The 16,539-nt window shown below is 53.4% G+C and overlaps 1 protein-coding gene and 1 long non-coding RNA gene across 5 annotated transcripts in view; one reads left to right on the top strand and one right to left on the bottom strand.

Annotated features, from left to right (window-relative positions):
- The first annotated feature begins 24 nt into the window (after positions 1-24).
- On the top strand, positions 25-3,817 carry LOC140843671 (uncharacterized). Its single transcript, XR_012121658.1, has 3 exons — positions 25-2,345; positions 3,387-3,558; positions 3,655-3,817. It is a non-coding gene; the product is annotated as an uncharacterized lncRNA (long non-coding RNA).
- Positions 2,971-16,539, bottom strand: part of GTSE1 (G2 and S-phase expressed 1) — a 27,168-nt gene continuing 13,599 nt past the window's right edge. For 2 of the 4 annotated variants that reach the window (XM_073214042.1, XM_073214043.1), the window contains exons 8-12: positions 12,655-12,727; positions 6,548-6,784; positions 4,512-4,698; positions 3,824-4,036; positions 2,971-3,423 (exon numbers count right to left, since the gene is read on the bottom strand). In XM_073214042.1, the coding sequence (XP_073070143.1) occupies positions 3,340-3,423; positions 3,824-4,036; positions 4,512-4,698; positions 6,548-6,784; positions 12,655-12,727 (794 nt within the window). In that variant the 3' untranslated portion in view covers positions 2,971-3,339. Of the gene's footprint in view, positions 3,424-3,823; positions 4,037-4,511; positions 4,699-5,211; positions 5,878-6,547; positions 6,785-12,654; positions 12,728-16,539 lie in introns of those variants that run through there. The other 2 variants (XR_012121653.1, XR_012121654.1) reach the window with 2 other exon arrangements.

Here is a 16,539-nt window from a genome sequence, read left to right as displayed (position 1 = left end):
CAGGCCCAGCGGCGGGGCACGCTCCCGGCACAGACCCCCTGGGCCTGGGGGCCACTGGAGGCTTCAACCCGGGGGGCGAAGTGATCACATATAAACTTCTAGCAACATGTTCATGCAGCCTTGTGGGGAGGAGGCCCTGATGGCCATCTGGGAAAGATGGGTTTGGAGGTCAAATCCATAGCGCTCGCTGGTGGAGTGGATGCAGCGGGCGGGACTTGGCGTTCCCGTCCTGTGGGAGATTGGCGGGGGAGGGGTGGCCTGCCAGGTCAGCTCCAACGCGGTTGGTGCGACTATTGCCGAAGGAATGAGCAGGTGAACACGTGCTGGAGGTTGGCAATGACAGAGGGCAGATTTCTGGACGATAGAAGCAGTTGGAAACACTTGCTGGGCCTAAAAGGGGGAGCGTGGGAAGGTAGGAAGGTATGAATGAAAGCAAGAGGCCCAGACAGGAGACCAAGGGACCGGCTGGCTGACAAGCTGAGAGCAGGGAGGTGGCAGGCAGTGCGGAGAGGCCAGTGTGGCGGAGTGCCCCAGGACTCAGAGGACTGTGAGATGAGGGAAACCAGAGGCGACAGTCCACAGGCATTCTTTAAATCAGCGATCAGTGACTCAAATTTTTTGTTTCAAACCCACAGTGTCACATTTTACAGGGCGGCCACGAATACACACCAAAGTACACATGTACATGTAAAAATGAATGCTTCTCAATAGCTCTTAACCCTTGCAGTGTGCCATGTATCCATTATCTTCCATTTTATTCTTTCTCTTTTTTTTTTTTAAACTGGTGCAGTGTGCCAAATTGATTTCATGTGGGATTTGAACCACGGTTTGAGAAATGCATGCCAGTAGTACAAATGCAGACAGTTTGGAAATCACACACAAAGTGTTTGAACATGGACAATTATTAAAACAAACCATTTTCTTGAGAACAGGAATAGTTTGAAGGGTCTAGAGTGAAATGAGGAAGCCCCAAGTGCCCATTGGTAAAAAGAGAAGCAGAAACTGCCAACGGGAGAATCATAACCAAGAGCAGGAACGAGGTGAGCTCCACACAGGAGGGAAGGGCACAGGCCCCATCGGGTGATAACACTGACCGCCTTTTCTGAAGAATGAGTTGCCAGGAAAAAATCTAACAGAGGTAGCAGTTCCATCTAGCATTTCCCAGAAGAGTTACGTCAACCCAATATCTGGACACCTGGCCTTTAGCAGATTTAGGGATGAACATTTAGTTCAATCTGTGGCGTCACTGCATTTGGGGACTGTTTGGAGGGCTACCCCGTCCTGGGTGTGGCAGTTTGGTACAAGGTTAGGGTAGAGGGCAGAAGTGCAATGTTTCTGCCCCTGCAAAGGGCTTTGGGTTTAGGTATGCCCCCGCCCACCTGCAAAGTGGTTGAAAAGTGATGTATTCATGAAATGTGGTAAACATCACGTGAAGGTGGACCTCCAATCCAGGAGCAGCTCACAGCATTGTGCAGAGTGGCCACCCCGTGGGCCCAGTAGCCTTGAGCTTTCAGTGCTCCGGTGGGTGGTGTTATTTCTCACACACAGCCCTCCGAGTGCCCAGGATCTGGGAGTCAGAGAAGGCAGACTGTAGAGGACATCTCGGACTGAGCGGCTTCCACAGGACGGCACGAGCTCAGGCCAGGAGGAAGGGGATGATGCGCACTGGCGGGGTGTGGGGGTGCGCCCTCTCAGTCACCACGTGCTCTTGGGGTTCCTCCCATCTATCGGTGAATTAAAATCATTTCTTCTGTCCTGGCTGGGGGCACTTGTAAACTGGACAGCACATCCTGGTGCCAAGGAGAGCCTGGCCACTCCTCGGGCAGCCTGGGGGAGCGCCGAACAAGAGCGAGGGAGCAGGCTGAGGGCCCAAGCCCGGGTGTGGAAGGGATGACCAGAGCCCCATTCATACTGTATATGAGCTCAGAGTTTAACACCCTTCTTTCCCACCAAACCATTAAGCCCCCCAGGTGGGCATTTGCACCCTCTGTGTCCCCAGCAGAAATGCAGCCTGCCAATAGCAGTCTTCATAAATTTTGTTCAATGAATTATTTCGATCCTGGATTTTCCTGTGAAGGGGCCACACCAGACATCAGAGGAGCCTTGCGCTAATCCTGGGTTCTAGAATTCTGTATTGCCCTCTGGAACAGAGCCCAGAGAAAAGAATGGACAACTGAAGTTCCTACAGGCCCTCTCCTGCTCGTCAGGGAGCATTCCAGAGCAAGGGTGCCTTGTTTTGAGAGTCTAACAGCCGAGTCACGACTGCAGTTGAGAACTCAGCGCAATGCTGTTTGGTGATGCGTGCTTCTTTCCTACCCGATGAAACAGGATCACTGTTCCAAGGGGTGAGTCACGTTCCAGGCAGTGACGGGGGCAAGTTTAAAGCACAGCCCGACCAGCTCTTCCCTCGGCCCCCACTGGACAAGGGAACACAGGATGCGAGCCCAGAAAGCAGGTCCTATTAGCTGCTTTTCAACTGTCAGCTGTGAAGCTGCTGAATTAAGACTCATAAAATGAGGAGGTATCTGTACAGATGAGCAGCTTCCAGGCCAGCTGGTTTTTAGAAAATGTCAAACTAGAATGGCTCCCGGCAGGGAATGCACTTTGCAGTGGCCCTCTGCCCCCACTCCCTACTGCTCCCCCGACCGGGAGCACCCCTGCTGGGAGCACAGCTGGGGGTCCAGCCTTACTGCCTCCTCGTCCCCCCAACGTCCCTCTCTGTTCCACCCCACCTCCCCAGAGCAGCCTCTCTTGGAATCGCTTGACTGCCCACCGAAAACACAGGTTAGTAGGCCTGCCCCAGACCTGGGCAGGGAGCCTGAGGTCTGCATTTAAACCAGTATTTATGCACACAAAATTTTCAAAGTTACTTTTGTAGAAAGAAAGTTTGGGTAATACAAACCCTGCATACTCAGAATGATGAAAACAGCTAGGCATGTTTGAAATCAAAATAATCTTAAAAATCAGATAAATGCTTTAATACATTTTCATTTATTTTACAGTTTAAATCTAGAGTATTTAACTTTTCATACACACTTAATTTTTAAAAGTCCCTTGCTATTTTACACACACAAGATTCAAAACAAAATCCTCCTGTGGAGCGACTCCAGCCAGCGCCGTACCCCAGAGCAGTGTGCGGGGCAGCGCGGAGGGAAGCCGCTGGGGGCAGCAGAAACCCACTGTCCTGCGGCCATCTCCAGGCCCAGCAACTTCACTTTGGGTTGTTTTTCTTTAATTTCTTCAGTACAGTTCCTCTTAGAATTTATTTCTAAGGGCTGAAAACCACTTTAGGACTGATGATTCTTTTAACAAAGAGTAAAACACAAAGGATCATTCTACTCAGAACTTGAGAAGTGGCGAATCCACGTTTTCCTTGTCGGCCTCAGGTCTCGGCTGGATCAGAGGAGAAGCCAAGTCTATCAGCTGCAAGAGAGACGTAACGGAGGTGAGGAGGCACCCACGTGGCCCCGCCCAGCCCGGCGACCCCGCAGGCTGGCTCCCTGAGCACCAGGCTGCCTGACAGCCGGCTCTGCCATGGCTCGGTGCCATAACTGCTTGGTAAGTCTGTCCCGTCCAGGAAGCTGGAAGGAGAGGATGCCACACCTGGAGGGCACAGAGCTCCTCCAGCAGGTGTGCTCCCTCTCCATGCTTTAGGCGCTGGGGATCCTGTGGGGGAACTGCCATGACCCCCTCAGACACACCACCGTGCAAGTCTCCGCGACCACTCCCCAAGGTCACTGTGATGTGCCTCAGGATGAGGGGCACGCCCAGAACCGAGACCACCTGGGGCTGAAGCCAGCTCAGGGCCTCCTTTGCTCCTCACCTGCCCCACGTCAGGGAGAGGCTTAGACGGGGCCTCTCTGCTCAGGTCTGGAGTGTTTATCAGGAGGTCGATCAGAGGTCTGCTTTCAGACGCCAAAGCCACATTTGCTTCTGGGGTATCACAAAAGTCAATGAGAGGCAGGTCGGGGAGGGGTGTGCTGCCGGCTTCTGAAGCGATGGCAGGCTGGTCCGGTTTAACATCCACGAGAATAGCCTAGACAAAAACACCAGATTGAAAGGTGATTCTAGCATCTTTTGTTTGACCATCTTGGCAAAATGTGGGCTTTATGTCTCTAGGCAGCCAACAGCTTTGGAAACCCGAAAAGGAGGGCTGGGGTGGGCCCCTGAGTGGGGAGAGCTGGCTGGGGGGTGGGTACTGGCCGAGCACCCACTGGGCCGCCCCCTCCCGCCAAGGCCAACACTGCACTCCCTCTCTCGCCCTGCACTGCTACCTGTTTCCCGTCCTGTGAGCCCCAGCCCTCTGGCCAAATGCAGGGGGAAGTGTGGCTTTTGTCCCCTCTAGTGGCCTGTGGTCCTCTCTCTTTGGCACAGCTGGCACTGGAGGCCCAGGGTCATGGACAAATTCCTACAGGGGCAACTCCGTGGGCCACTACCCTGAGCTGCCCCATGGCTTCCAGGGCCACCTCTGCTAATCCAGGTGACACCACTAGGTACACCTGTCCTTTTACCTCAGCAGGGGATGAATCTTCAGGTGGCTGTGCTCCATCCAGTGCAGCTTTTGAAAAGGAAAAATCCCTCTTCTCTGGGGAAAAGTTAAGTGCCTGTGGCACAGAAGATGGAGAAAAACTTGCATCAGGGGACAAGCCTGAGCGCCCGGAAGCGGCCTTGCTGCTGGCCTCCCTCACCGGTGCAGTCCTGCAGGAGGAAGGAGGGGTCTCATGAGAAGACATCTGTAATGCCAGCTTGTTGGGCTGCGGCTGTCCTCTGGGGCACATCACACAGGACAGAGTCCTGCCTCTGCTGCCCGCTCCGTCAGTGGCAGCCATCTAATCTTGAGGAACTCACTTTCGACTCAAGTTCCCTCTTGAGCAAGCCTCTCTGCGGCTCCTTTCAGCTCTAACACTTCACCAGTCTGCTGTTGGCACTGCCAGTCTCACTCCCTTTCCCTTCAGGTGTTCACCAGGAGGGGAGGGGCGAGGGCCATGCGCAGCCTCTACTCCTGGATATGCCCCCAGTGCCCCTGTGCCCAGAGGGCCGCCTCCTCTGGCTGGCACCCCGGACAGGCTGGAGCCCTGGCTGCACCTCCACAGCACGGGCCCCCTGGAACGTGCCGCCCGTGCAGATGCTCCTCAGCTGTCTATTTCCCAGATGGTGCAGGGAGTCCCTGGGGCCAGCCCGTCGTTGGCAGCCTAGCAGGCCTGCACACACCTGGTCACTCAAAGCCGAATGATGGGGGAAACCAGGGAAAGCAGCAGTTTTCATAAGTTTCTACAGCATGTTTTCTTTTTAATATTTTAAAGGCTTCATAACAATCTGAAAAAAACTGAGTTTTATTCACACACACTGACAGGCATAACCGCTCCAGGTCATTGCCACCACCTACACACTGGGGCTCACTGGGGCTTTAGGACAGCCCTTCCTCCTCCTCCTGTTTGGCCTCTCTCTCCCCCGTGTAGCACACATCGGGCATTTTCCCTTCCGGCCTTCTCTGCTCTGACAGCACTGAACAGATACTCGTGTGGCCAAGCCTCCCATCGGCCCCTAGACGGAGCAGGTCCCCAGCCTGGTGCCGCGCACGCCGACGGTTCTCCCTGTTCCTTAAGGCTGTTCCCCAGGGGGAGTGGCGACAGCCCCGTGTCTATGCTTTGCCCGCTGAATCCTCGTGGCCAAAAGCTGAAGTCAGAGCCAGTGGCAGCAGTACCCTTCTGCGTGGGTGATTCTTCCCGTCAGTATTTCCTGAGCACCTATGTTGTGCCAGGAGCTCGTTCTCAGCTCTAGGGAAGTGGCGATGAGCCTGTCCGAGGACGTCCGGCTCCCAGGAAGCTCCCGCACCAGTACTGTGCCAGGCGACCAGCGAGTGGACAGACATAGACTCTGTTCGGGTGCAGAGGGGAGAGGTGCTCTGGAGGACCAGCAGGGGAACGGGGCCTCTGGAAAGGCCCCTGGACATGCACGTCAGTGAAGGGGAGGCGGCAGCTCTGGCTCCATGCACTCCAGGCGGAGATGACGGCGAGGCGGCCTGTCGGAGCCGGTGTGGGGGAAGGTGGCTGGAGGAAGTGAGGGAGCCGGGAGAGGCGGGGGGGCAGGCACCCCAGAGGGTTCGGTCTGTTTCTCAGGAAGCCTGAGCGAGGCCGCTGACGGAGGCTCTGGAGGGCGCACCACAGGCCTCCCCCGGGGCCAGTCTCAAGGGCAGCACTGATCCCAGGGGTCCTGAAGGCTGATGTGCCTCAAGGAGCAGCTCTGCCCACAGAGCCCCCGGAGAGACCCTCCCCCACCCAGACAGGGTGGGCAGGCTGACTTCCCGGCCGAGCCCCGGACAGGATGTTAGGTGAGGAACACGACGAGGGAGCAAGCGCCTCCCTTCCTTTCTGAGACCCACCTTGGGGAGCCTGGGGTCAGGGTCTCTCGCCGGGGGTGCGATTAAGCTCAGCCTGGCCAGCTCCCATCCGGCGCCTCTGCACCAGACCAGCCAGCCTTTCCAACACGAGCATCGCTTGAGGTTTTATGGATTTGAGACAGACTCATCGCAACGTTTATCTCTTACCTCACTGCAGACTTTTTCTGGGGCTCAGAAGAGAGTCGCTGAGCAGGTGCACACGGGGTAGAAACCGGAGCCCTGGGCACGGTTCTAGGGGTCAGCAAGGGCAGGGCGGAGAGTCGCCGGCCGGCAGGTGTGGCCCAGGCTGACACACGCCTCCTGCTCACAGGGGTCCTCGTGTTGCTGAAGAGGCTCTGTGGGGCTGGCCCTGACGAGCGTCTAGCAGGGGTGCTGGGGACAACCCTGCAAAGACCAATAGGTGTCTTGAGCACCTAAAAAAGGTCTAATTAATTAATTATTCAGCCAACAGGCTAAAGCAGAAGGAAGTCCTACAATTTCAACCTAAAAAATGGAGGCCAGTGAAGCCTGTTGGAGGTCTGTCCTCCAGGAAGGCGAGGCTGCAGCAAGACCAGGGATTCAGGGCTGCCCACCCAGGGACCCTGCAGCTCTGGCATCTCCGCCCTCCTCACAGACTCCAGCAAGGTGACTGCGCTTTATAGTGGCACCAGGAAAGTGGCTTCAGGGGAGCTTCAGAAGAGATCTAAGGTCACCTTTTGGTGGCATGAACACTCGCAGAGGAGTCCAGACCCGAGCGGGGTCTGGCGAGGCAGGTGGGTGGGCAAGAGGGTGCGCTGCGTGTTCGCGCGTCCCAGGCCCGAGGAGCCAGAGTCCCGCGCGGACACAAACGGGGCAGCATGGCCCCTGCCTGTTCCGTGGCCTCTGCCTGCACTGAGGTGGGGCCTGCAGCTTCCACTGCCACACGGGGCTAACCTCAGCTGTATCTGTGTCCCTGATGCCGACAGAGGAGAGTTATTTTGAAGTAAGCAAGCGGGGGTGCCCTGCCAACACGGAGCCAGCCCGGAGGCCTGGGGACGATGCCCACTGGCTTCACCATCCATCAGAGAGGCTCCATGAGCTCCAGGCTGAGAAGAGGCTCTACCTGAAGGACAGAACTGCCCCAGGAGCACGGGTAGGACGGGGCGCCAGGGGGCCAAGCTGCCCCACTGCAAGTTCTGGAATCACTTCCCTGCTCACTCCCTTAACTGCTGAGCACTGGCAGCTCCACCACCAGCTCCAGGGAAAATGAGTAAAAATATAAACGAATGTCACCCTCAGAATGGCCCTGGGAGGCAGGATTTCCCACCGTACAGGTGAGAAAACCAAGGTGGAGGGGCAGTGAGGCAGGAGTGGAGCTGGGATGTGCTCGCCCACACTGTCCTGGGGGGAAGGGGCTGCGGCAAGGCTGATGTGTCGGGGAAAGCTCCAGGCACCCCCATGAGGTGCTTCCCAAGTTCACATACATGTAAGTGAAAGCCCAGAAACCTGAAAAGATTCGCAGAGGGCCCACCCTGGTCTGTGGCAGCACCAGGATCAGGGCCCCTGCACTGGTGCCCGAGCCTGGAGCCGGCCTTGCCATGCCACACCATCCCAGCAAGGTCCAAAGCACAGCTCCCGCCCTGGTCACACAGCAGCGCCAGGACCCCCACCCTGGCAGTGCTGCTCCCCAGGTCTGAGGGTCCTTTGCCCCCACTCCCAGCTGGTGCACATAGGGCTAAGCAGTGCCCGGCAGGGTCCCTCCACTGTGACAGTGCCCAGAGTGCCAGCCTAGGGACTGGCCATCAGAAAGGGCTGGGTGTGTGGACGAAGCAATCCTCTGACCTCGGCAGGTGGCAGTAGGAATGGCAGTGGGAGGATGATTCAGTGGGAGAGGGCTGCCATCTGTTTAAACAACTCCCAGCCTAGGGTGGTGGTGGTGGTGGTGGTGTGTGTGTGTGTGTGTGTGTGTAGATTTAATAACTCACACTAAGTCACAGACCAGTGTGTGTGTGTGTGTGAAGATTCAATAACTCACACTAAGTCATAAACCAGTGTGTGTGTGTGAAGACTCAATAACTCACACTAAGTCACAGACCAGTGTGTATGTCTATGTGTGAAGATTCAATAACTTACACTAAATCACAGACCAGTGTGTGTGTGTGTGTGTGTGTGAAGATTCAATACCTCACACTAAGTCACAGACCAGTGTGTATATGTGTGTGTGTGCGTGTGTAGATTTAAGAACTCACACTAAGTCAGAGACCAATGTGTATATGTGTGTGTGCGTGTGCATGTGTAGATTTAATAACTCACACTAAGTCACAGACCAGTGTGTGTGTCTGTGTGTGTGAAGATTCAATAACTCACACTAAGTCACAGACCAGTGTGTGTGTGTATGTGTGTGTGTGAAGATTCAATAACTCACACTAAGTCATAAACCAGTGTGTGTGTGTGAAGATTCAATAACTCACACTAAGTCACAGACCAGTGTGTGTGTGTGTCTGTGAAGATTCAATAACTCACACTAAGTCACAGACCAGTGTGTGTGTGTAGATTTAATAACTCACACTAAGTCACAGACCAGTGTGAGTGTGTGTGTATGTGAAGATTCAATAACTCACACTAAGTCAGACCAGTGTGTGTATATGTGTGTGTGCGTGTGTAGATTTAATAACTCACACTAAGTCACAGACCAGTGTGTGTGTGTGTGTGTGTGTGTGTGTGTGAGTGAAAGAGAGAGAAGATTCAATAACTCACACTAAGTCACAGACCAGAGTGTGTGTGTGTGTGTGTGTGTGTGTTAAGATTCAATAACTCACACTAAGTCATAAACCAGTGTGTGCGTGTGTATGAAGATTCAATAACTCACACTAAGTCACAGACCAGTGTGTGTGTGTGTATGTGTGTGTGTGCATGTGTAGATTTAATAACTCACACTAAGTCACAGACCAGTGTGTGTGTGTGTGTGCATGTGTAGATTTAATAACTCACACTAAGTCACAGACCAGTGTGTGTATGTGTGTATGTGTGTGTGTGAGAGAGAGAGAAGATTCAATAACTCACACTAAGTCACAGACCAGTGTGTGTGTGTGTCTGTGTGTGTGCGTGTGTAGATTTAATAAGTCACAGACCAGTGTGTGTGTGTGTCTGTGTGTGTGCGTGTGTAGATTTAATAACTCACACTAAGTCACAGACCAGTGTGTGTGTGTGTATGTGTGTGTTGTGTGATTTAATAACTCACACTAAGTCACAGACCAGTGTGTGTATGTGTGTGTGTGTGTGTGAGAGAGAGAGAGAAGATTCAATAACTCACACTAAGTCACAGACCAGTGTGTGTGTGTGTGTGTGTGCATGTGTAGATTTAATAACTCACACTAAGTCACAGACCAGTGTGTGTATGTGTGTGTGTGTGTGAGAGAGAGAAGATTCAATAACTCACACTAAGTCACAGACCAGTGTGTGTGTGTCTGTGTGTGTGCGTGTGTAGATTTAATAAGTCACAGACCAGTGTGTGTGTGTGTCTGTGTGTGTGCGTGTGTAGATTTAATAACTCGCACTAAGTCACAGACCAGTGTGTATGTGTGTGTGTGTAGATTTAATAACTCACACTAAGTCACAGACCAGTGTGTATGTGTGTGTGAAGATTCAATAACTCACACTAAGTCAGACCAGTGTGTGTATATGTGTGTGTGTACGTGTGTAGATTTAATAACTCGCACTAAGTCACAGACCAGTGTGTGTATGTGTGTGTGTGTGTGTGTGTGAGAGAGAGAGAGATTCAATAACTCACACTAAGTCACAGACCAGTGTGTGTGTGTGTCTGTGTGTGTGCGTGTGTAGATTTAATAACTCACACTAAGTCACAGACCAGTGTGTGTGTGTGTATGTGTGTGTTGTGTGTGATTTAATAACTCACACTAAGTCACAGACCAGTGTGTGTATGTGTGTGTGTGTGTGTGAGAGAGAGAGAGAAGATTCAATAACTCACACTAAGTCACAGACCAGTGTGTGTGTGTGTGTGCGCGTGTGTAGATTTAATAACTCACACTAAGTCACAGACCAGTGTGTGTGTGTGTGTGTGTGTGTGAGAGAGAGAGAAGATTCAATAACTCACACTAAGTCACAGACCAGTGTGTGTGTGTCTGTGTGTGTGCGTGTGTAGATTTAATAAGTCACAGACCAGTGTGTGTGTGTGTCTGTGTGTGTGCGTGTGTAGATTTAATAACTCGCACTAAGTCACAGACCAGTGTGTGTATGTGTGTGTGTGTGTGTGTGTGAGAGAGAGAGAGATTCAATAACTCACACTAAGTCACAGACCAGTGTGTGTGTGTGTCTGTGTGTGTGCGTGTGTAGATTTAATAACTCACACTAAGTCACAGACCAGTGTGTATGTGTGTGTGTGTAGATTTAATAACTCACACTAAGTCACAGACCAGTGTGTGTGTGTGTGTGTGTGTGAAGATTCAATAACTCACACTAAGTCAGACCAGTGTGTGTATGTGTGTGTGTGTGTGTGAGAGAGAGAAGATTCAATAACTCACACTAAGTCACAGACCAGTGTGTGTGTGTCTGTGTGTGTGCGTGTGTAGATTTAATAAGTCACAGACCAGTGTGTGTGTGTGTCTGTGTGTGTGCGTGTGTAGATTTAATAACTCACACTAAGTCACAGACCAGTGTGTGTGTGTGTATGTGTGTGTTGTGGGTGATTTAATAACTCACACTAAGTCACAGACCAGTGTGTGTATGTGTGTGTGTGTGTGTGAGAGAGAGAGAGAAGATTCAATAACTCACACTAAGTCACAGACCAGTGTGTGTGTGTGTGTGCGCGTGTGTAGATTTAATAACTCACACTAAGTCACAGACCAGTGTGTGTGTGTGTGTGTGTGTGTGAGAGAGAGAGAAGATTCAATAACTCACACTAAGTCACAGACCAGTGTGTGTGTGTCTGTGTGTGTGCGTGTGTAGATTTAATAAGTCACAGACCAGTGTGTGTGTGTCTGTGTGTGTGCGTGTGTAGATTTAATAACTCGCACTAAGTCACAGACCAGTGTGTATGTGTGTGTGTGTAGATTTAATAACTCACACTAAGTCACAGACCAGTGTGTATGTGTGTGTGAAGATTCAATAACTCACACTAAGTCAGACCAGTGTGTGTATATGTGTGTGTGTACGTGTGTAGATTTAATAACTCGCACTAAGTCACAGACCAGTGTGTGTATGTGTGTGTGTGTGTGTGTGAGAGAGAGAGAGAAGATTCAATAACTCACACTAAGTCACAGACCAGTGTGTGTGTGTGTCTGTGTGTGTGCGTGTGTAGATTTAATAACTCACACTAAGTCACAGACCAGTGTGTATGTGTGTGTGTAGATTTAATAACTCACACTAAGTCACAGTCCAGTGTGTGTGTGTGTGTGTGTGTGAAGATTCAATAACTCACACTAAGTCAGACCAGTGTGTGTATATGTGTGTGTGTACGTGTGTAGATTTAATAACTCGCACTAAGTCACAGACCAGTGTGTGTATGTGTGTGTGTGTGTGTGTGAGAGAGAGAGAGAAGATTCAATAACTCACACTAAGTCACAGACCAGTGTGTGTGTGTGTCTGTGTGTGTGCGTGTGTAGATTTAATAACTCACACTAAGTCACAGACCAGTGTGTATGTGTGTGTGTGTAGATTTAATAACTCACACTAAGTCACAGACCAGTGTGTGTGTGTGTGTGTGTGTGAAGATTCAATAACTCACACTAAGTCAGACCAGTGTGTGTATATGTGTGTGTGTACGTGTGTAGATTTAATAACTCGCACTAAGTCACAGACCAGTGTGTGTATGTGTGTGTGTGAGAGAGAGAGAGAGAAGATTCAATAACTCACACTAAGTCACAGACCGGAGAACCAGAGAGTGATGGAGCCGGGACTCAAACCCAATCCAATAACTGCACCACACCAGTGGGCGCACCAGGCACAAATCAGTCGCCCTACAGAACCCCTGGTTCTGGGCACGTGTAATGGCTCTGAGGGCGTTTCTGCCCTGTGGCCTGGTGAGAGAACTGCCCCACTTCAGGGCTAGGATCGGGGTCTCACACCGCAGGAGGCAAGTCTGCGGCTACCAAAACTGCAGTGGACGTAGTGGGCCTTGCCCCCAGCAGCTCAATCTGCACCCCCAGCTGGGACTCAGACACATGGTGTCAGGCTGTGGGGTCACCACATATCTGCAAATGCTCTTCCAGAAGTCAGCAGATGCACCAGACCATCCTTAACCGTCATCTAAAAAGAAAGGAAGCGCACCGACTCAGTACCTCCCCGCCGACGTGCACGTCTGAGGCCTCTGTGCCTGGGAGAACTTTGGCGTCCCGCCGTCTGGGGGTTCACCTGAGACAGGAGAGGAAGTGGGTACAGTCAGTCACCCATCAAGTGATGAATCACCGTCTAACACCCCCATTTTCCCAGCTGCCACAAAGTAGGCCAAGATCAGAGAAGCTCGCAGGGAGAACCAGCGGGGCCCAGGAGCGTGAGAGGGGACACGTCCTCCCCTCATCCCCGGCTCTGCCCTCAGCCTGGCCGCCAACCCAGACAGCAGTGGAGCACACCCTTAGGAGCGTCAAGCAGGCGGTGTTCAGCATAAACAAGTCAAGTGTGCTGGTGAGAGCCCTGAACTGGCGAGCCGCTCCCCCATGGCAACACCAACACGGTGAGGTTCCCAGGCAGGCCCCAGAGCCCACCAGCGCCTTCCTTTCCCTAAACCAGGGCAGCACTAGGGTGACCGTGAGGCCTCCTGTGATCTACATGCGTGTGTGATGACAAGCAGGCCGGGAGGGCTGAGCGACGCCAGCACAGGCCCCAGGCCACCTAGTCCCTCGAGTACACTGGCTCCCGGGAACCAATTCACAAACTCACCCTGGGGCCCCCAAACCGCAGGTGCCAGGACCCCCATGTGACACCCTGCTACCTCCTGGAAGCCACAGGCAAAGAAGCTGTTCCCAGCACCCCTTCCCCAGCCCCACAGGGAACGTGGGGCTGGTGCGGAGACCTCTCTGCAGCAGGTGCTCTGAGGCCTGGTGGGGCCCAGGCGGCTGCTCGTCCAGGTACCCTCTCAGGACCCTCTGACCCTTAACAAGCCTGCCCCTGTCTCGGCCCCTCCCATCGCCCCATGTCTCTGCACCGCTTCTCCAAAGAGGCTGCTGCATGTGCTTATCTCCACTCCCATCTCCTGTTCTTTCCAAAGTCAGCCTTACCAAAGTGGTTCATGCACAAAATATGAAGGGCAAAAATCAGCAGGTTCCTGCTGCCCCCACCCCAACCCCCAGCTTGTCTGGTTGTTTCCTATGGTACTTGCTCCGTATCTCTAAGTCACACATATGCCACTTGTGTTCAAATACTTGCGACGTCACCTAAGGACCCAGCCCCTCGGTCCCCACCTGCCCCGTCCTATGCAGCTCGTGGGCCTGTGGTCATGTTTTCGCAGCCGTGTGAAAGCGCTCAGCTGAGGAGGCCGCTGCACGTGACCACACCTGCCTGGCTCCCTCCCCGCCCCCTCCCTTGAGATCTTGGTTGTCTCCATTTGCTTGTTTCTGATTCTGGCGGGGAACCTGTGACCAACTGTCCCCTAACTTCCGTCCTCAGGAGCAGTTTCCAGGCGGTTACACCCCTCGGGTGCCGAGGCCACACCCTCCACGGGGGCCTCGCAGGCCACTGGCCTGTGCTCCCGCCGCCCCTGGGCTGGGCCGGGGTCCCTATCAGGGATCCATCTTTTCCCTCTTCTGCTTTCTCACTCTTCTTGGTGGAGCAAACTCCAGTAGCTTCCAAAGGATGCACGGGAAGTTAACTATATTCATGAACATTTATGTGTATTAAAATACTTTCTTATACTCTCGCAACTGGCCAAGGGTCAGCCCGGGGTCAGAATGCCGGGCTGGAACCCTGTACCCCCAGAGTGCTGAGGGTAGGGCCCCACTGTCGCTTCAGTGCAGCAGAGGCGAGTCCAGGTCATGCCGGCCTCAGTCCTTCGTGTGGCCCTGGGCAGCAGGAGTCACAATAAAAGAACCCATTTGTCTCAGGAATATTTTCAGAAACCTGTACATGAGAGGCCCCATGCCGGGGCTCGGTTCACACCGTCCCCATGTCTCCTCTGCAGTGACAGCTGGCGCCCCACAACCGCAAGTGCCCTCAGCCCCAGGGGGCACGTGGCACCATCACTGCAGGGCCGTGCGCTCTGAAGGGCGGTGGCCCCCATGGCCTCCCCAGGATGAGTGGTGAAAGGAGGTCACGAGACAGCCCGTCCCTGATGCTGGGAAGAGGACAGCCGGCTACAGCAAGAAGGCAGACCAGAGAGCCGCAGGGTCACCGCTAGGCAGCAGAGGGTGGAGACAGACCGGCAACGGCCCCGGTGCGAGTCCGGCAGCTCCATGCAGCTGGAGGGCAGGAACGCCTGCCACAGCGGGGCAAAGGCCGCACGAAGACGCACGGCCAGAGGTAGCACGGCCGTGGGTGCTTGGGAAGGAAGGCAGCAAACACGGCCGAGCACAGCCCTGTACCCGCTGCCACGCAGGGCCCTGAGAACCTTGTTCGCGGAGCGCCCATGTGTGCAGACACACGTAGCACTCTGCTGTCAGAACCTACATTTTACCTTCAGGTGTGACTTCTCCCCTTGAGGTCCCGACTCATGCATTCATCTGCCTGCTCAGCATGGCTACTAGAGCCATGTAGGCATCTCAAACCCAACAGGCCCAAACAGCAGCGGGCTCTGCTCCGGTGTGGCTCTCCCTCCAGCCTCCCATCACCGGGGTGGGGCGGGGTGGGGGGCAGTACCAGGTGCACCTGGTCACGTCAGCCCCTCCTCACCTCTCCCTCCACCCCCACCACAAACTCTTGTCCAGAGCACAGGGAGGCTTCCACCTGGTTCTCCCTGCTTCCACCCTTGCCCATAGGGCCTGCCCTTCCCTCAAGGAGGGATGTTTTGAAGGTCATATTCCCTGCTTAAAATCTTCAGCACCTCCCCCTGCGCTGAGATTACATGGAGAGCCGTGCCACAGTCACGGGTGGTAAATGAGCCAGCCTCTGGCTCCCTGTCTATCGCCACCGCTTATTATTCTTCCCTTCATTCACCAACTAGACTGAGGTTGCTGTGTTCGTTCAGTATCTACTCTTCTCTTCTTTTGAATACGAAAAGTTGGCTGGATGTAAAGACAGCATGTCTTGGTATCCCTTGCAGGTAAGTGTGGTCACATGACTAAGTCCTGAGCAACTGGACAGGCATGGGAGTGGCACCTACAGCTTCCAGTTAAGTATCCAGTTAAGTAAGGATTCGCTCTTCTCCCCCTAGTCCATTTTCCTGCTGGTTGGTGTGAAGGCTGGAGCTGGTGCAGCCATAGCAGACCATGAGGAAGAGAAGCTAATCATGGCAAAACAAGGAGGAAGAGGTGCGAGCCCCTGTACCGAGGAGTGCCGTGCCGCCTCTGGGGTGTCTGCCTAGACTTTTATGCGGGATGGAAGTAAACATCTATCTTGATTAAAACCATTGTTTTTTGGGCTTGTCGCAGGACCTAATCCTAACTACTATAACTACCTTCTTACCGCTCTAGGCTTTGTTTCTAGGACTCATGAGGCATCTTTCTGCCTCGAGACCCATGCTCGCCGTTTCCTCTGTCTGCAGTGTTCTCCCCCTGGCTTCCCTAATGCTGCACCCTTCTCATGGTCCAGATCTCAGCTCACTGTTGTCTCCTGAGGAGCCCTCCCTGACCGTCTTAGCTGAAGGGACCCCTCTGTCTGAATTCAACATTGTGACACCTTTCTCTTTTAGTCACTTCATCATATTTATGATCGGAAAGTGGACTTAACTGATAATATTCATCTCCTGCCATTAAAATGTAAAGTCCTTGAGAGTAGAATTTGATGTTATCACCGACTTGTACCCGAGAGGGCCTGGCACACGAGCGACGTGGCAGGATGGCTCATTCTCACACGGGAACTCAGAACACAGTTGGGCGTTAAAGGCCGTCTGTATGGGTAGCAATGCTCATAACCTCAGGACATTTAAGCTGCCTAGAGAGGCAGGAGCTGTGCTCGCCCTTAAATCAGTTCTGCACAACTTTCGATAGCATACAAATCACCAGATTAATCCACCCTGACCAAACTCCGCCTCCCAGCTGCCAGACACCAGGCCAGCAGGCGGGGAGAGCCCGAGG

Source organism: Manis javanica, chromosome 10, assembly GCF_040802235.1.
Source record: "Manis javanica isolate MJ-LG chromosome 10, MJ_LKY, whole genome shotgun sequence".
Lineage (NCBI taxonomy): Eukaryota > Metazoa > Chordata > Mammalia > Pholidota > Manidae > Manis > Manis javanica.
Note: the sequence above shows the minus strand (reverse complement) of the source record. Positions and strands in the feature narration are given on the sequence as shown.